Source organism: Ornithorhynchus anatinus, chromosome 1 (genome assembly GCF_004115215.2).
Source record: "Ornithorhynchus anatinus isolate Pmale09 chromosome 1, mOrnAna1.pri.v4, whole genome shotgun sequence".
NCBI classification, from domain to species: domain Eukaryota; kingdom Metazoa; phylum Chordata; class Mammalia; order Monotremata; family Ornithorhynchidae; genus Ornithorhynchus; species Ornithorhynchus anatinus.
In genome coordinates this window covers 155,528,115-155,548,051 of record NC_041728.1, presented here as the reverse complement: position 1 = coordinate 155,548,051, position 19,937 = coordinate 155,528,115, and the positions used below count along the sequence as shown (strand labels likewise).

The 19,937-nt window shown below is 44.9% G+C and overlaps 1 protein-coding gene across 3 annotated transcripts in view; it reads left to right on the top strand.

The window, feature by feature from the left end:
* The window catches only part of KPNA4 (karyopherin subunit alpha 4), a 64,506-nt gene that overhangs the window by 10,502 nt on the left and 34,067 nt on the right, over window positions 1–19,937 (top strand). The window contains exons 1-2 of one of the 3 annotated variants that reach the window (XM_029058399.2): window positions 11,108–11,409; window positions 18,567–18,611. In XM_029058399.2, coding sequence (XP_028914232.1) covers window positions 11,362–11,409; window positions 18,567–18,611 — 93 coding nt within the window. In that variant the 5' untranslated portion in view covers window positions 11,108–11,361. Of the gene's footprint in view, window positions 1–11,107; window positions 11,410–12,377; window positions 12,450–18,566; window positions 18,612–19,937 lie in introns of those variants that run through there. The other 2 variants (XM_029058391.2, XM_029058386.2) reach the window with 2 other exon arrangements.

Here is a 19,937-nt window from a genome sequence, read left to right as displayed (position 1 = left end):
TTATCTCTACGTAGATGGTTCCCAAATATATACTTCTCCAGCCCTGACCATTTTCCTCCTCTGCAGTGTTGCATTTCCTCCTGCCTTCAGGAAATCTGTATTTGGATGTTCTCTTGACTCTTCAAACCTAACATGTTCAAAGCAGAACTCCTCGTCCTCCCACCAAATCTGCCTTTCTCATCGCTGTAGACAGCACCACCATCCTCCCTGTAACCTTGGCATTATCCTTGACTTATCTCAGTCATTCAACCCACACATCCAGGCTGCCATAAAAGCTGGTGGGGTCTTTCTATCCTCACGGTATCTCTAGAATCTGACCTTTCCTCTCCATCCAAAGGGCTACTGTGCTAACCTAAGCATTCATCGTATTCTGCCTTGACTACTGCATCAGCCTCCTTGCTGAACTCCCTACCTCCTGTCTCTTCCTTCTCTAGTCCAGGCTTCCTTCCCTCTACTGCCCAGATCGTTTTTCGGAAAAAGCATTCTGTTCACGTCCCACTCCTCAGAAACCTCCGATGGTTGCCCTTTTACCTCCACGTCAAACTATTTACCATTGGCTTTGAGAACCTAGCCCTCTCTTCTACCTAAACCCACTTATCCGCCAGTACATGTAACCCAACCTGCACACCTCCTCTAACACCAACCTGCTCTCTGGATCTCAGTCTTGTCTATCCCGTCACCAACCCCATGCCCACGTTCTCCCTAAGGGCCTGGAACTCCCTCTCCCTTATTAGCCGACAGTCCGCCACTCTCTGCTTTCAGAAACCTCCTAAAATCACAGCTCTTCCCCAAGACCTTTCCACGACTAAGCCCTTTACTTCCCAAATCCACCCTTCCCTCTGTGTTAACTATGTGTTTGGCTGGGTCCCCCCTAAACACTTTGCTGTTCATTCACCCCAGTCCCATGGTATTTATGTAGATATTCTTATACTTTACTATTTCCCCTATCCCTGGTCTATTTTAGTACGTCTCCCCCTCTAGATTGTAAGCACTTTGTGGACAGGATGGCATCTTCCACATCTGTTGTATTGTCCTTTCCCAGGTACTCCACACAGTAAACGCTCAATAAATGAGTTGATTAGACTTTAATCCCCTTGTGGGCAGGGATCATGTCTACTAATTCCATTTCATTCTACCTTTTCAAGCAATCGGTACAGTGCTCCGCCCACCGTAAGCACTCGATGCATATTATTGACTGATCTCTTCTGTCGTGTCTCTCCTTAGTTTTTTTTTTCTTTGTGCCTTTTTAAAGTTCCAAAAGTAGTCATAAGTAAAGTGGATATGTAAAGTCTGATTTGCTTTGAAAAATTGGGAAATTGATTTAGGGCCCCTTAGTAATGTTGCCTCAGAAGATCTGAAAACAAAACATGTAATCTTAATGTTGTTTCTTCAAAATCATGACTACTTCAAAATGTTTGTGGTATGTATCCTTTTTTTGGTAATTAGTAAGTACAAAATGAAAACCCTTACTAAGCTATTAACAATTACTGTATTTTAATCACAAATCCTGAAACTTATTCAGTGCTTATTGAAGGTTTTTTAATAAAAAAAATAATAATAATTTTGGTATTTAAGCACTTACTATGTGCCAAGCACTGTTCTAAGCGCTGGGTATATAGAAGGTAGTCAGGTTATCCCACCTGGGGCTCACAGTCTTAATCCCCATTTTACAGATGAGGGAACTGAAGCACAGGGAAGTGAAGTGACTTGCCCAAAGTCACACAGCCGATAAGTGGTGGAGCTGGATTTAGAACCCATGACCTCTGACTCCCAAGCCCGGGCTCTTTCCACTGAGCCATGCTGCTTCTCATATATAATATATATACACACATAGTAATCATACAGAAAATGTTGGCCATTTGATAGCTTTTGGTAAATTTAAAACTTAGTAATACAGCTGTCTTTTTAAAGTAGCATCTGATTAAAAAAATTAGGGAATTGGACTTTTACATCATGAAATCCTTGTAGGCACAACATAAAACATCTGTGCTTTGAGCTGTCTAGACTATTTCAGCTTCTTTGGTTACCATTTCAAAGGCTATGCAACTTCTCATTTCATTTTAAGGTACTGTAAAATAGTTCTCTGTAGAAGATATATTTTTAAAAATAAGTGTGGCTATTCTTTGGAGTGTAGACTCAATGATGGGAGAGGTGGAGTGCTGGAGTAGGGCATTAACTAGGCCATGTATACTTTAAGCGACCATCCATTTATTATGCACAAATTCCGATGGCGAGTAATAGTGAAATTTATTTAAAAAGGGGGATACTTAAATACATTCAGTAAAGAAGTAGGAAATAAAACAAAAGGTAATAGTTTGGGGATTGCCCCTAATGCCTAATTCTCCCCCATCCCCCAGTCAGTGGTGTTTATTGAGCGCTTACTGGGTTCAGAGCACTGTACTAAGCACTTGGGAGAATACAACAGAGTTGGTAGATGTGTTTTCTGCCCACAGCAAGCTTAGAGTCTAGAGGAAAAGGCAGGCATTAATATAAATAAGTAATTTCTGCTATATGATGTAGAGATATACCTATCTTCCCCCAGTCTTTAAAAGGAAATATGAGTTTTTGGTAAGCAGTGACAGTGGGTGTTTGCCAGAGGGTAGGGTAGAGTCGAACGCCTTGGAGACATGTGAACTCTGGGGTAGGAAGGCACAAAACTCCCAGACCTAGGCCTCTGGGGCAGCAAGGAGAGTGGAACCAAAACAGTGAAAGGCAGAGGACTGCACCCATTCATTTCAGTTTCTAGTGTATGCAGCACTTGGGAGAGTAAAACAGAAACAAGAGATGTCTTCCTCTTCCTTCTGCCTTCCTTTCTCTGGGGGTGGGGGAGATACAAGATAATCATATTGGACACAGTCCCTATTCCACACTGGGCTCACAGTCTAAGGGGGAGGGAGAACAAGTATTAAATCCCCATTTTACAGATTAGATAACTGAGTCATAGAGATGTGAAGTTACTTGCCCAAAGCACACAGCAGGCACATGGCGGAGCTGGGAATGGAACCCAGATCCTCTGACTCCCTTACACTAGGCCTCGTGGCCTTCCAAAGACTGTAAGCTTGTTGTGGGAGGGAGTGTGTTTATTGTTTTATTGTACTTTCTCAGTCACTTAGTGCACACAGTGAGCACTCAGTAAATACGATTGAATGAATGAAAGTATAAGGGCAAATGGTATCTTGGCTTAGGTGCTCAGCAGCATTCCCAAGAGTCCTCCATTTTTAGTCTTTAACAAACAGTTTGTTAGGATCCGGGGTCTAATCCTGGCTCCACCACTTATCTGCTCTGTGTCCTTAGGCAAGTCACTTCTCTGGGCCTCAGTTACCTCATCTGTAAAGTGGGAATGAAGACTGTGAGCTCCATGTGATTAGCTTGTGTCTACCCCAGCGCTTAGTACAGTACCTGACACATAGTAAGCACTTGACAAATACCAGAGGGGAGAAAAAAATGGTCTTTTTTTTTTTTTAGGGCTCACCATTAGAGCTCACCCTAAAAACACTGCCGTAAATACCGTGACATGCTTGGTGCCCCCCTTCGAGGGCTGGAGAATCAAGTGGGGTTCAGATAGCCAGTCCTGCTCCCCGAGGCTGGTCGTTGGAGCTTGGGAAATTGATTCTGTCCTCTGAACTACCTTGTTCCCAAGTATCTCCAATTTAAGCCAGTCTACTCATTCTGGCCCTCCAGGTAATCTGAGTAGGGAACCCAACTGTCATTTTAAAATCAAAGAAACTTAAAAATTTCAATCAGACCACAGTTGTAAGCGAATTCCAGTTTAAAATTTGCATGGCCCCAAAATGAACACTTTTCCCCAGGAGTAACCTTCCCCCTCAAACGCTTGCACTTCCCTTCAACGGGTCCTCTCTGGTTCTGCAAGTCCACAGGCCTTCCTGCAGTCCTCTTCGTGTGGGGAACGGAGTCTCCTCATTCATTCATTCATTCAATAGTATTTATTGAGCGCTTACTATGTGCAGAGCACTGTACTAAGCGCTTGGGATGAACAAGTCGGCAACAGATAGAGACAGTCCCTGCCGTTTGACGGGCTTACAGTCTAATCGGGGGAGACGGACAGACAAGAACAATGGCACTAAACAGCGTCAAGGGGAAGAACATCTCGTAAAAACAATGGCAACTAAATAGAATCAAGGCGATGTACAATTCATTAACAAAATAAATAGGGTAACGAAAATATATACAGTTGAGCGGACGGGTACAGTGCTGTGGGGATGGGAAGGGAGAGGTGGAGGAGCAGAGGGAAAAGGGGAAAATGAGGCTTTAGCTGCGGAGAGGTAAAGGGGGGATGGCAGAGGGAGTAGAGGGAGAAGAGGAGCTCAGTCTGGGAACGCCTCTTGGAGGAGGTGATTTTTAAGTAAGGTTTTGAAGAGGGAAAGAGAATCAGTTTGGCGGAGGTGAGGAGGGAGGGCGTTCCAGGACCGCGGGAGGACGTGACCCAGGGGTCGACGGCGGGATAGGCGAGACCGAGGGACGGCGAGGAGGTGGGCGGCAGAGGAGCGGAGCGTGCGGGGTGGGCGGTAGAAAGAGAGAAGGGAGGAGAGGTAGGAAGGGGCAAGGTGATGGAGAGCCTTGAAGCCTAGAGTGAGGAGTTTTTGTTTGGAGCGGAGGTCGATAGGCAACCACTGGAGTTGTTTAAGAAGGGGAGTGACATGCCCAGATCGTTTCTGCAGGAAGATGAGCCGGGCAGCGGAGTGAAGAATAGACCGGAGCGGGGCGAGAGAGGAGGAAGGGAGGTCAGAGAGAAGGCTGACACAGTAGTCTAGCCGGGATATAACGAGAGCCCGTAATAGTAAGGTAGCCGTTTGGGTGGAGAGGAAAGGGCGGATCTTGGCGATATTGTAGAGGTGAAACCGGCAGGTCTTGGTAACGGATAGGATGTGTGGGGTGAACGAGAGGGACGAGTCAAGGATGACACCGAGATTGCGGGCCTGTGGGACGGGAAGGATGGTCGTGCCATCCACGGTGACGGAGAAGTCTGGGAGCGGACCGGGCTTGGGAGGGAAGATGAGGAGCTCAGTCTTGCTCATGTTGAGTTTTAGGTGGCGGGCCGACATCCAGGTGGAGACGTCCCGGAGGCAGGAGGAGATGCGAGCCTGAAGGGAGGGGGAGAGGACAGGGGCGGAGATGTAGATCTGCGTGTCATCTGCGTAGAGATGGTAGTCAAAGCCGTGAGAGCGGATGAGTTCACCGAGGGAGTGAGTGTAAATGGAGAACAGAAGAGGGCCAAGAACTGACCCTTGAGGAACTCCAACAGTTAAAGGATGGGAGGGGGAGGAGGCTCCAGCGTAGGAGACCGAGAATGATCGGCCAGAGAGGTAAGAGGAGAACCAGGAGAGGACAGAGTCCGTGAAGCCAAGGTGAGATAAGGTACGGAGGAGGAGGGGATGGTCGACAGTGTCAAAGGCAGCAGAGAGGTCAAGGAGGATCAGAATGGAGTAGGAGCCATTGGATTTGGCAAAAAGGAGGTCACGGGTGACCTTAGAGAGAGCAGTCTCGGTAGAGTGGAGGGGACGGAAGCCAGATTGGGGGGGGTCTAGGAGAGAATGGGAGTTAAGGAATTCTAGGCATCGATTGTAGACGACTCGTTCTAAGATTTTGGAAAGGAAGGGTAGTAGGGAGATAGGACGATAACTGGAGGGGGAAGTGGGGTCAAGAGCGGGTTTTTTTAGGATGGGGGAGACGTGGGCGTGTTTGAAGGCAGAGGGGAAGGAACCCTTGGAGATTGAGTGGTTAAAAATAGAAGTTAAGGAAGGGAGGAGCCTAGTTCTTGGAGCACTCTCCCTGAGGCCCTCTCAGCCGGAGACAAGCTCCGCATCCAGACCTTCAGTGCGTCTTCATAAGCTGCCCCCGAAATGGCTGTGGGCCTTCTTCCCCCCGACCTAGTCGACCCTCCTTCTTTTCTCACATCTTCACATCCAGCGGTGAGCCACCCTTCCAGAAAGATCTATGCTTCTCCCTGTCTCCGGGAGGGGTTGTCAGTAGGCAAATGCCTGGCCAAAGTCAGCCATTTCAAGGGATTTGATCAATAGATGAGTGAAAAAGCTCCAAGTGGTTTATGGCAAGGAAGTTGGATGCTGAAGCAAAAGTAAAAGTCTTATGCAGCATATCCTTAACCATTAGGAATAGGTGTCGAGGAGGGTAATCGTTGCCGTCTTCCTCCAAGAAACCTGTCATATATTTTACCTGTAAGTCTAAGAGATTAGAGTAGGGCTTTTTTTTTTCAGCTTTTTTTGCTTTCACTTTGTGGGGAAAAAAATCATACTTTTCTTCACTCGGTGATGTTCGAGCTTCTACCGAGTGGCCGTAGCAACACCCATTCATTTCCCTCAAGGATCTTTTAATTTAATTTGGAGACAGACATACGCTATTAATGATAAAAACTGGAGGAAGGATAAGGGTAAGGCAGGAAGCAGCTCCAGAGCATCATGATGAAACAGCAGAACGGATATTACTGAGTGTACTGACAAAGATGTAAATTAAATATAGAAAGAAAAGTTCACCTATGTGCACAACTACTATGGATAGTTTGGAGGTTTGGCACCTGCCACCAGGCTTTTGTGCATCTGTGGAAAGTCCTCTTCTCAGTCAGTGGTATGTATTGAGTGCTTCCTATGTGCAGAGCACTGTACTAAGCACTTGGGAGAGCACAACAGAATTAGCAGACACATTGCTTGCCCATACCGAGTTTATTTCATTTGGCATCATAGAGAACTGTGGCTTACTAAGAACAACTGAGGTGCCGTTTCAAGATCAAACCAATGACTTTCAATAGTATTTATTGAGTGCCTACTGTGTGCTGAACACTGATCTTGGTGCTTGGAACCACACATGAAATGGAAGACTATCCCTTCCCTCAAGTAGTTTAAAAGTCTGTTGAGCTCATTATTGGGTCTGACAAGAGCTACAGGATGCGTGAAAAAAGTTATATAATGATGGTTACTCCCTTGATAATCCATCCACCCTGATGCTGTAGGTTTTCCCTCTCTGTCCCATATCCATTAATGATTTATCTCGCAGGAATTTTTCTTATCCCCATGAACCTACTGATAAATTTTGACTTGTATGGCTTCCTCCTATAGTTTTTTTGACTGGGTGGATAATTACTTAGGGACAAGGTTTTGTATAATTTTATTCAATAATTTCATAGGTTCTGCTAGTGTAGTTAGAGAGCAGTGTTATTTTTGTTATTATATTTAAGCACTTACTATGCATCAAGCACTCTTCCAAGAACTGGGGTGATACGATACAAATGAATCAAGTCAGACAGAGTCCCTCTCCCATGTGGGATTCAGTCTGAGTAGGGGCAAGAATAGGCATTGAATCCCCATGTAACAGATGAGGAAATGGTGGTACTGAGAATTTAAGTGAGTAGCCTAGGGTCACCCAGGAAGAAGGGATAGAACCAATATACAACCCAGGTCCTCTGATTCCCAGGCCTATGTTCTTTCCACTAGTCCACACTGCTCCTTACCTTTGAGGAAGGCTATTTTTTTTCTTAGCATGGAGATAGTAATATGGTAATTAAGCAATTATCAACCTGATGGAAATGCTGTGAAGTTTAATGAGCTAGAAACTATAAAGTGCTCTAGGTTCTTCTGAAGTGAAAGTTATATAAATTCACTTGGGGCAGTAGTCATAGAAAGCTTGTGGGTTTTAAGGGTTTTGGTTTTTGGGTTTTTTTTCCTTTCTCTCCGCTCATATTGACAAGTTAATTCGGAGAAGATATCAGTGAATCGAAATGAGTGGTCCCTCATTTTGGGAGGAAATTGTTTTGGGGATTCAGTTGTTTTCTTTGTGAACAGTAAACTGAATTATAAATAATTTTAAGTCATAATTGTGGTTAAGCGCTTATTGTGTTAAGACTGTACTAAGCACTGAAGTCAATCCAAGGTCATCAAGTTGGACACAGTCCCTGTCCTACCTGGAGCTCAGAGTCCGAGTCAGAGATACAGCAGGAATTCAATCTCCACTTTACAAATGAGGAAACTGAAGCACAGGAAAGTTAAGATACTTGTCCCAGGTCACACAGCAGGCAAATGATGGAGCCAAGAATAGAACCCAGGTCCTCTGACTTCTAGGCCATGATCACTAGGCCTCTGTTCTCCAGGAGAACCAAGTGGGAGTTGTCAGCAAATCTGAAGGCCAGTAGTGTTTTGAGGAGGAGGAAGTCCTCAGTGTCCAAGGTAGATGAGCAGTCGGGGAAGATGAGAATGGAGTCCAACAGACCTATGGATTTGACCTTAACGTCATCGTGACCTTAGAAAGGGCAGTCTCTAGTGGAACAAAGAGCATAAAAGCCTGACTGTAATGGATCAAGTAGAGAGTGAAGTGAAGCTAGTAAATGTGACCCCTTAAGAAATCTGGATGGGAAAGCAAGAGGAAGAAGAGGCAACTGGAGGGAACTGTGGGATGGAGAGGGCTTTTAGATAATGGTATTAAGCCCTTCCTATGAGCAGAGTACTGTACTGAGCGCTCAGAAGAGTACAATACAGTGGAATTAGCAGATATGTTCCCTTCCCATATACTTGAGTGTGTTTTAAGGCAGAAGGGCAGCAGCCACTAGAAAATGAGAGGTTGAATATGGCAGTAAGGGGGAGAAGGTGAGAAGGAACAAGTGTTTTTAATAGGTGATAGGTGATGAGGTCAGATTTCAGTCCAAAGTTATTGAGCACTAACTGTGGGCAGAACACCACTTTAAGCACTTGAGAGAGTACATTAGAGTTGGTAGACACAGTTTTCACCCACAAGGAGTTTATAATCTAGTGGGGGAGACCGACACTAAAGGTAGAGACAGCAACAGAGGAGAAGAATATGAATCTAAGTGCTGTGGGGTTGGAATGAGTGTCAAAGTGCTTAGCAGGCATGGACCCACATGCGTAAATGACGAGTAGGTGAGAGACTTCTTGAGAAGCAGCGGCCTGTGGGGTGGGGAGGAAGCATGAGGTAGGGAGGAACCGTGGGAAGTTCATGCCTGATAGTTTCTATTTCGCCGACTAAGCAGTTGGACCTGTTCTTCTTCTGTCTTTCCAGTAAATAACTGCTATATGACAGGTCAGTATCCCGGGGATTTCAACATTTTAAACTCCTTGGAGGAGTCACCTAAATCTGTGCCATAGCTGGTATGAGTCTCTAACGCCCAGGATTTTCCTTTTAAGATTTTGTAGCTAGGGGATCTCTGCCTTCCACTCCACTCAGAGGACTGCAACCCTGTCTCTGTTCGAGAAAGGGCAGCCCAGCAGGAGGGAGTCCCAGGGGAGGCTTAAGCATGTTAGAAGGCTGAAGAGAAAGAGGGGAAGCAAGCATTTTTAATAGATGGCAGGGAGTAGGTTCAGAGGAGCAGTCCACGGGGATGGATTTACCGAGCAGGCAGAGAAACTCCTCGTTGAGAAACAGTTAAATTTATTGAGCGCTTTCTGTGTAGAGAGCTCTGTACTAACTGCTTGGTAGAGTGCACTATAATAGAAATTGGTAGACCCGTTCGCTGCCCACAGTGAACCTACAGTCTACTGAAAAGCAGAAAGACCAGGGTTAGTAGAACAGTGAAGGGGTGATGGGGGAGATTTGGGGAAAAGGGCATGAATGAGAGGCTGCAGGTGAGAGATGAGAGAACCTTGTTTCCAAGAATAGAAATCTTTATAGAGCTTTGCAAGTACCAGACGTTTGTGTAAAGTGAGGGTGGGTGTCTGGGGACATCTTAGGTAGATTGACAGTTTTTTGGAACTGAGTTCGTAATTGCTCAAAATTCTGTAGCTGATGGTGGGGGTCTTCCATCAAACAATGGGCAGAGCCTTGGTGTTTTTAGGGCATTATAGGATGTGCGTGGAGGCCAAGGCAGGAGTGCCATGTACAGCTGACCGCCGTGCAGTAGAGAATAGCACTGTTGTTTTGCAGCTCTCAACCTCCTAGCTTGTTTCTGCTTCAATGAAACAATGTATTTGTCTTCAAAAGACTAAATAGCCGAATAGCAAATCTGTTTGTAAACACTCTGTCTTAGACCACAGTTCCCAAGCCTTAACGTCAGTAGAAGGCATTCGAGGTTGGCTTTCAATCTGTCTTTGTCCCTTTTCCTCTTGTCAGTGCTAAATTCTCAGTAGGAGTGCCTTGGTGATCCCTTAATTGCCCATTTGTACCCGATGACCACTCCGTCGCAGCTGAGCTCTGCTCATTATCGCCTCGGCACCTATGCCACCACAACTTTGCAGAGTCCCGGTGCTCAGTCATCAATCTTGGCGTGTCATGCCGGTTATCCGCTTTGGACAGCACAGATGGAACTTATTGAGTCGTTTGCGTCATCGTCCTGTGACTGTCTCCGTCATTTAGCAGCGTTGTGTCTTCAGGCTGATTCCTTTTTCCTTCCAGAGCCAAAGTCCCAGCTTTCCAAACCCCCTGCTTGCCATGCCAATACATCCCATGATGTCGCCCTCTATAACAGCATCTTGCAAGTCCCCGCTGCCCAAGCAGCAGAATTTTTCAGCATCTCTAAGCTGCATACCAGTGATGGATGCCATTAGAGCAGCCACTACAGTATTGGGCTTTTGTTGGGCCATGACTCTTCTTGTCAGACTGGTTGTCAGTCCAGAACGTTGAGTAGCTCTTGCAAAAAATTGTGAGCAGTCGTACATCTTCAAGAAGCGTTGGCCTCTAGCTGCTCCCACGTGATTGATGGTCTTTGCCTTTGTCTTTGCACAAAGTCACTGCAGATTCAAGAATACACCATCGAGGGGATAAAGCATTTAGACCCATCAGTCACCAAGGCTACAGATGTAGTAGAAAGTCACACTCGTCACCATTTGTGACAACAGAGTGTTGAGAAGCAGCCTTGATCCAGTGCTCTGACTGTCATTCCAGCACAGAGTGGCTCTGGGATGTCAACAAGCTCCTCAGAGCAGCCAGATTTGCAAAGCCCGGCCATCGGGGTCTACTGAGACAAAACCCTTTGTGAAGTCAGTGAAGACCACGTACCTGGCTTTGTTCTGCATTTCACCTGCAGGTTTTTAGCAGCAAAGATCTTGTCAGTCGTTTCTTATGGAGAACATAAACCGTAATGGTTTTCAAGAAGCTTTTTTTTTTAATCCCACCAGCTGGCTAGCCTGAAGATGGTTCAGCATTGCTTCAGTTAGAACCTTTCCAGAAGAGGCTGGGAGAGACGATAGTGGCGATTGTACGGAACACCAGTGCTCTTCCTCTTTTATAAAGATGGGCAGTGTGCCCATTTTTGAATTCTTGTGGCACTTCCCTTTCCCAGATTACGTGCAGCATTTTGGAAAACTTCCTGGCAAGCTTGTACCCACTGAAATTGTACAGCTCTTCCGGAAGGCCTCCTGGGTCAGAGACTTTTTCTTCTGAAGCTCAATGGGTAGCCTTCAGCACTTCAGACATGGGCGCCAGGAATATAAAATGGTAGGAAGCTGCTTTCAGATGCGTTGCGTTATCCAGGACCAGTCCCGGGCATTTGGAGCCTTTGAGGTGCTCAGCTCACCGATCTAGGACTGCAAGCGGTTGGTCAGCATTAGGATGGAATTAGCCCCAGTAGACTGTGGTCCACAGACTGCAGTTCTTTAACTGTCACCATCTGGTGTTGTCTGGCTTGCACTGGCTGTCTGGTATGCTGGTAGTCCTTTTTTTTCTTTTTGGAGGGGTTTGCAGGATTCGTGTTGCTCCTGCTCCCTGCTGGTGGGGTATGATCTATAATAGTCATTTGGATGCTGTCATCTTTCTTCAACCAATCTTGATATTCTCGGTGAAACCAAAAACACTTGGAGACGTACTCTACTGCAACATCCCTAAGTACTAAACATGCAAACTCAGTGTGAGAACGAGATAAGAACCTACTCAATTAGGTAGTTCTTGGTATTTGGTAGCCAGAGTCAAGGCTTGCACATTGAACTTGCGTGGCGTGCCACGCCACGATGATGCCAGCTCAATGTCATTCTGCCGGCCACAAGACGGTAGTCTGACAGTGTGGATATTTCTCTCATAGTATAAAGATGTGAGCATTACATCTGCCAGTGATGAGTTTGCAGGTGCACCCATCTCCTTTGATACCAGCTGGAATGTAGTGATTGACTTGGCCTGGCAATTACTCACACATTCATTCACAATGAGAGTTGTTGTGTTTGCTGTTCTTACACATGCCCACCTGAAGACATTGGGTCAGATCTTGAAATCATAATCAGCTGTGGCATTAAAAGTTGCCTAGAATGGGCTTCTTTCCTTGGAACTTGCTTGATTTCACGGTCACCGTAGAAACACTTCTTAGCGTGAATCTTAGTGGAGCATTGGCACTGGTGATGGTAGTGTGATGTGACTGTTAAGATTAAGGTGTAGCGAGCGTTGTAGCGAAGGTGTCAAGCGATTGTTGACTCGTGTTGGGATTGAACTGAATGTTGAGAAGAGAGATCCGATCGCAAGGCCGTCGCCAGTCTGCCGCTCTTGAAAAGGTTTGCTATTTTAATTCAAAAAGCATCATACCCAGCATTGCCTTCTTCAGGCGAAATTGGTCAGGCACCAACATTTCACTACTGCTCTATCCTCATGCTTCACCAACTCACTAGCAATGATCACCGTTCGGTTTTGAAACGCCGTTCGCTATTCTACAGTCAACAGGCATTCCCCAAGCCAAGAACCAGAGGTTTCTCGTCGCCTTGCGAGAAGGAGACGCGCCTTACTGTCGCTTCCGGGCGGTGATGATGACTGTCGCTCTTGCTCTGCCTGTATGCCTTCAGCAGCATCCTCTTCCTGCCTCTTTCATCACTTGGCCAGCCCCACTGGCTTATGCCCGGAAGACTTCAGAACCGAGCGCATGTGAAAGAATTGAGCCACATGGTTCTTTGCAGTGCCACCCAAACACATTCTTTCACCCCTGCCACCTGTCTTCCTGCAGGGGCATGGAGTTGGACTGGTGGGTGACCACAGCACAGTGGCAGCGCTGTGCTATAGGTAAAAGAAGACCAGTGCCCCAAGATGGCCTCTCGTCTCTCCCCACTCCAGTCCATACTTCTCTCTTCTCACCCGGATCTTTTTTGTAAAAAAGCTCAGTAATAATGTTGGTATTTGTTAAGCGCTTGCTATGTGCCGAGCACTGTTCTAAGCGCTGGGGTAGACACAAGGGAATCAGGTTGTCCCACGTGGGGCTCACAGTCTTAATCCCCATTTTACAGATGAGGTAACTGAGGCACAGAGAAGTTAAGTGACTTGCCCACAGTCACACAGCTGACAAGTGGCAGAGCGGAGATTCGAACCCATAACCTCTGACTCCAAAGCCCGGTCTCTTTCCAGTGAGCCACGCTGCTTCTCCGTACTCGCCTCCCCACTCGTAAGAAACCTCCAGCTGCTGTCTGTCTCCTTCCCATCAAGCAAAAACTCCTTACGGTTGGCTTTTAAACTCAATCTCCTTGCCCTCTCCTACCTTACCTTGCTTTCCTACTACAACACAGCCCACGTACTTCACTCCTTTTACACCAGCCTGTTCATTACCTCGATCTCATCTGTCTCACTGCTGGCCCCATAACCATGTGGAAAGAAGCAGAATGGCCTAGTGGAGAGAGTAATAATAATAATGGTGGTGGTATTTGTTAAGCACTTACTATGTGCAAAGCACTTCTCAGTGCTGGGGGTATACAAGATGATCAGGTTGTCCCACGTGGGGCTCACAGTTTTAATCCCCATTTTCCAGATGAGATAACTGAGGCACAGAGAAGTGAAGTGGCTTGCCCAGAGTCACACAGCTGGCAAGTGGCAGAGCTGGGCTTAGAACCCACGACCTCTGTCTGACTCCCAAGCCCGGGCTCTTTCCACTGAGCCACAGTGCTTCTCTGTAACTCTTCCAATACTCTCCTGGAAATCAGAGGGTTTTAATCCCAGTCCTGCTGCGTTCTGCTGTGGGACCTCAGACACGTCACTTAAGTTTTCTGTGCCTCAGTAACCTCTGTGTTAAAAGGAGGATTAAATCCTACTGCCTCCTATTTAGACTCAGCTCCATGTGGGACAGGAACTGGGTCCAACTTATGACTGTTATTATTTTTGTTACTATAATCATCATCTCGTAGCAACCCCAGCACTTAGTACAGTGCTTGGCATATAAGTAAGCACTTAAGTACCATAATTACCCCAGAGCTTACAATATAGTAAGTGCTTAGTAGATGCCATAATCATTTTTAATTGCCCTCCATTGTACTCTCTCAAGTATTTAGAACAGTGCTCTGCACACTGGTCCTCACTAAGTATTATCGATAATGTTTTAAATCTGGATACTGACAGTGACATGGGGAAACAGCAGAGAGCAATTCTTAAATTTGAGATGGGGAACTTGTAGTTGAAAGCAGGCACAGAGTAGATTCTGAAAAGTTTCATAGGAAGAGCTTGAATTCAAATCTCCATTTGAATTCAGATATACATATACATATATATATATATGTATGTATGTATGTATTTTTTTTCTAAGCCAACCAGTAGAGGAAAAACCTTGCAGTAATGTGTATTTTATGTTGGGTTATAATATGCTTAAAATGTAATTTGTAACAGGTAAAAAAGGAATAATTGCTTTTTATTTTTTAAGCCCATATAGTAACTCGGTAGAAAAATAAGGCTGAAATCTGACTCCAATTTTATCCCAACTGGGAAAGTATTTACTATATTCTTCTGTGCAGAAGAATTTTCCATAGACTTTTTCTTTTCCTGCCTTATCTCTTACTCTTTCCAATGTTTGGTTTTTTTTCCCTTTTAGTTCTGTCTTATTCTGTATCTCCTGTCTCTTTCTTTATTATCCTTATCTGATGCACCTCCTTGCTCTATTGATTCCTTCTTCTCTATTCATCTTTCCCAAAATGCAGTCCAAGTGGGTGTGCAAAGGAAAAAAAACCCTATGAAAATCATATTAAATAGCAAAGTATTTTAAGGAAATAATTAAAACGTGGTATTTTATTTGAAGTTTCAAGCATTCGTTCATTCATGCAAGTAAATTCAGTAGTTCTTCAATTGCGTGCTCTTTGAAGACAGTTTAAATGCTTACACAATCATCATTAAGTACTTATTAGGAAGAATGTGTACATACAGAATTATACAGAGAAGTCTTTTACTTATGGCCCCACTATTTTGCATAATTTTTGTAACATTGAAACAGAAGTGGGTCTATTTGACGAAGGGTCATATAAGAACTGAGTGTTAGGATAAGGGGAGCAGAAGAAGGGGGAGCTCTAGAAGGCTTTTGAGACTGCATCTCTTCTGTTGCTTCAGTTAACATCCCTTCAGTTCTCCGAAGCACCTATTTCAAGGAACTCCCCATGCCTGGACAAATCTGTGTCCGCCAGTTGTCTTCTGACCCTTTTCTTCCTCCTCCAGCCTGCACTGCTGTAGCTGTTGTCATTGTTGTGGTATAAAACATAATTTTTATTGCTTCCTCAAAAGGGTGAGGGAGTTGGGAGACAGTTATGAAAGTAAGTATGTTATTTCACCTTTTGGGGGGGTACCGTATTTAATCGACATCTGTTCTCTGACTACTCCGGTGTAGCTCGGAGTGCAGGTTCTTAGTACGGTAACAGGTAGATAGGGGGTGAAAGAGATGTCAGTTTAGGAGGGCAGGGAGATAAGACTCTGGTGAAGGGGCAACAACTGGAGGTAATGCTTACTAAAAAAGTGAAGAGGTGGAGGTGCTGCGAAACTTTGCAGCGCCCGAGTGAATTCTGAAGTCTGTGCAGCCAGTGAAATAAATCACATTCATTTCCTAATCAGTTAACTAAGGATACCGACTCTCCCCCACCGCCCCCATATGCACACTAAGTTGATAAAGCAGGCTTCAGAGGTCCTGGCAGTGGCTGTGGTTAAAAATAATTGGTGCCCACCTGCTGAAAACAACCTCCTTGGCTGAGCACTTTTCACTAGGAGGCTATGGTGGACACTGAAATATTCTTCTTTGCCAGGTCCACCTAGCTGGTCTAATCAGAAGTAGGAAATTAGGACTCTGGGACACAGCCTTGCCCAGTGGAAAGAGGTTGGGCCTGGGAGTGAGAGGACCTGGCTTTACCACTTAGCTACTGTATGACCTTGGACAAGTCACTGAACTCTGCGGCTCAGTTCCTTCATCTGCAAAATGGGGATCCATTGCCTGTTCTCCCTCCTACTTAGTCTGCGAGCCCCATGTGGGACCTGATTATCTTATTTCTACCCCAAGGCTTGGCACATAAGTGCTTAACAAACACCATTATTATTATTATTACTGTTTTTGTTGTTATTCCTGTAGGAAATCATTTCCACCCAGCAGAAGAAAATTAGAGAGAGGCGAGAGGCCCCCACTGTATCACCAGAAGAGGAAGTACATCGTCCTACTTTTTGCATCTCTTGTCCTCTTAGATAAGGAAGACAGGCATCTGAAACCATGACAGGATGTTTATAAAAGTGTTTCTTCTACATGCAATCAACCAATGGTATTTATTGAGCACTTACTATGTGCAGAGCACTGTACTAAGTGCTTGGGGAAATACAATTCAATTCAGTAGAATTGGTATATACATTCCCTGCCCACAGTGAGCCTAAAATTTATAATGTATTATATTGTAATGTGTAATTTACAGATATTCATTCATTCATTCAATAGTATTTATTGAGCGCTTACTATGTGCAGAGCACTGTACTAAGCGCTTGGAATGAACAAGTCGGCCACAGATACAGTCCCTGACGTTTGACGGGCTTAGGGTCTAATCAGGGGAGATGGACAGACAAGAACGATGGCAATAAATAGAGTCAAGGGGAAGAACATCTCGTAAATACAACGGCAACTAAATAGAATCAAGGCGATGTACATTTCATTAACAAAATAAATAGGGTAATGAAAATATATGCAGTTGAGCAGATGGGTACAGTGCTGAGGGGATGGGAAGGGAGAGGGGGAGGAGCAGAGGGAAATGGGGGGAAAAGAGGGTTTAGCTGCGGAGAGGTGAAGGGGGGGCGGTAGAGGGAGAAGGGGAGTTACCTCTCCGCAGCTAAAGCCTCATTTTCCCCTTTTCCCTCTGCTCCTCCACCTCTCCCTTCCCATCCCCACAGCACTGTACTCGTCCGCTCAACTGTATATATTTTCGTTACCCTATTTATTTTGTTAATGAATTGTACATCGCCTTGATTCTATTTAGTTGCCATTGTTTTTACGAGATGTTCTTCCCCTTGACTCTGTTTATTGCCATTGTTCTTGTCTGTCCGTCTCCCCCGATTAGACTGTAAGCCCGTCAAACGGCAGGGACTGTCTCTATCTGTTGCCGACTTGTTCCTCCCAAGCGCTTAGTACAGTGCTCTGCACATAGTAAGCGCTCAATAAATACTATTGAATGAATGAATGAATGAATGAATGAATGAATGGGAGCTCAGTCTGGGAAAGCCTCTTGGAGGAGGTGAGTTTTAAGTAGGGTTTTGAAGAGGGGAAGGGAATCAGTTTGGCGGAGGTGAGGAGGGAGGGCGTTCCAGGACCGTGGGAGGACGTGACCCAGGGGTCGACGGCGGGATAGGCGAGACCGAGGGACGGTGAGGCGGTGGGCGGCGGAGGAGCGGAGCCTGCGGGGTGGGCAGTAGAAAGAGAGAAGGGAGGAGAGGTAGGAAGGGGCAAGGTGATGGAGAGCCTTGAAGCCTAGAGTGAGGAGTTTTTGTTAGGAGCGGATATGCACATAAGTGCTGTAAGACTGGTGGTGAAGTGAATCGCAAGTGCTAAAAGGGTACATTACAGATCAAGGTGCCTAGGCGGTGCACAAGGGAGAAGGGAGGAAATGAGGATTTAGCCTGGAAGGGCTCTTGGAGGGGAGGTGAATTTAATAAGGTTTTGAAGATGGGGAGCGTGGTGGTCCTTCGTATGTGGAGGGGGAGGGGACTGAGCAAGGGGTCAGTAGTGAAATAGACAAGATTGGGCAACAGTGAGTAAGATGGTGTTTGAGGAGCAAATGTGCGGAATGGGTTGTAGTGAGAAATCATCAAAGTAAGGACAGCAGGGCTGAGCTGATTGAGTTCCTTAAATCTAATGATAAGGAGTTTCTCTTTGATGCGGAGATGGATGGGCAACAACCGGAGGCTGAGCGGAGCCATAGACAGAAGTTTGTTTAGTAGAATGATCCAAGCGGCAGAGTGAAGTGTGGATTGGAGTGGGAGAAAAACAGGAGGCAGGGAGGTCAGCAGGAAGCCAGAAGAGGATAAGTGCTTGGATCAGTGTAGTACTAATTTGGATGGAGAAGAAAGGGCAGGGTTTAGTGATGTTGTGAAAGTAATAGTCTTGTAATTACCCGAGTGTTTTGCGCATGGTTAATCCTTATCACTAGCATGAGTTCAAAAGACTTCCCCAAAACGATTTCGTTGGTCACTGTACCTTGTATTTTCAGGAAATGGTGCAGATGATGAATTTGGAAATTACAATTTGAATTCATAATTGGTTACTGTAAAATTATCAAAGTTGTAAGAGATTAAATCTCACAAAGAAGCCTTTTAATTTATGATGCTTTACATTAGTAAGAGTTATAGAGCATTAATCAAAATATTTTGCCTCTTGTTGAAATCTGATTGTGTGTGTATGTGTTTGTTTCTTACAGTCTATGAGAAGACAGCGAAATGAAGTTGTTGTTGAGTTAAGAAAGGTGAGCCTAATTTAATAACATTTTGAGGGATAAATCCAAAATACTACCACTGTAAATACTGCATTAAGAAACTTTAAGGAGTACAGGCCTTCCTAAATGTATTGTGTTGCTTGAAATTTTACTATAACAGCTCTTCAAATCAAAGAACAAATTTGATATTAATTGGTTAAATTTGCATTTACAGAATTCTGATCTGAAGCGTCAGGGGAAGCTTCTTTTTGATTCTCTGATCCTCGGATGGCTTTTCCACCCTTGCTCGGAGGGAATTCCTTGCACCTCATGAGTTTTTTCAAGAGAAGATTTAGATTGAAAACCATGATCGCTGTTTTTTTTATCTGATCCTCCTTAATGTTCCCCTCTAGGAGCACATCTAGAAAGTCCCTTAGAAAGGGTAAAGACTTCTGCCTTGACTATTTCTGAGGGAACATCCCAATTTATAAGGAAAATATAGTTTTGTTGCCTTTATGTAAAATTCTGAATAATTTCAGGAAGGTAACCTAAACTGGAATTTTGGGAGATACCCGTACTAAAGTAATGTCATGATTTTGTCCTGATTTCCAATTAGATTCAGCTATTGCTTTTTTAGTCTTGGCCTTTGGTATATATGCTCAATTGGCAGCATCAGTATTTTCAAATTTTTACCTCAAAATTTGTGCAGATGATAGAAGGTTTAATACCTTTTGGTTAATATGTTCAAAAACAACACTCTTCTGCTTACTTTTCCATTCACCTTTTAACACGATCATTGAAGTACGGGTAGCACCCTCTGGCCTGGAGTGCCTTCCTATTCATAAGAAGCAGCATGGCGTAGTGGGTAGAGCATGGGCTGGAGACTCAGAAGGTCATGCGTCCTAATCCCGGCTCCGCCACTTGACTGCTCTGTGCCCTTGGGCAAGTCACTTCACTTTTCTGTGCCTCAGTTTCCTCATCTGTAAAATGTGGTTTGAGACTCTGAGCGCCATGTGGAACAGGGACTCCGTCCAACTTGATTTGCCTGTATCTACCCCAGTGCTTAGTACAGTGCCTGGTACATAGTAATGGCTTAACAAAAAAAACATTATTAATAATAATAACTGTTGTCCATCATCTCTCAGCCAAACTGATAGAATTTGAGTTGACCTTTCTCGCCTTCCAATTTCCTACCCTGTCTGCATAGCATACAAAAATAAAGTAGCTTCAAATTTAGGAGGTAATAGGTATCTTTGACAAGGAACCCTCTAACACATGATGTATTTAAGCAAGTGAACTGTGCAGGTTTTAGTATTTTCATCTGACAAAGCAGGAAGATATAAGAGGGAAAAGCACGCAGACAAAGGGGGACAAAGA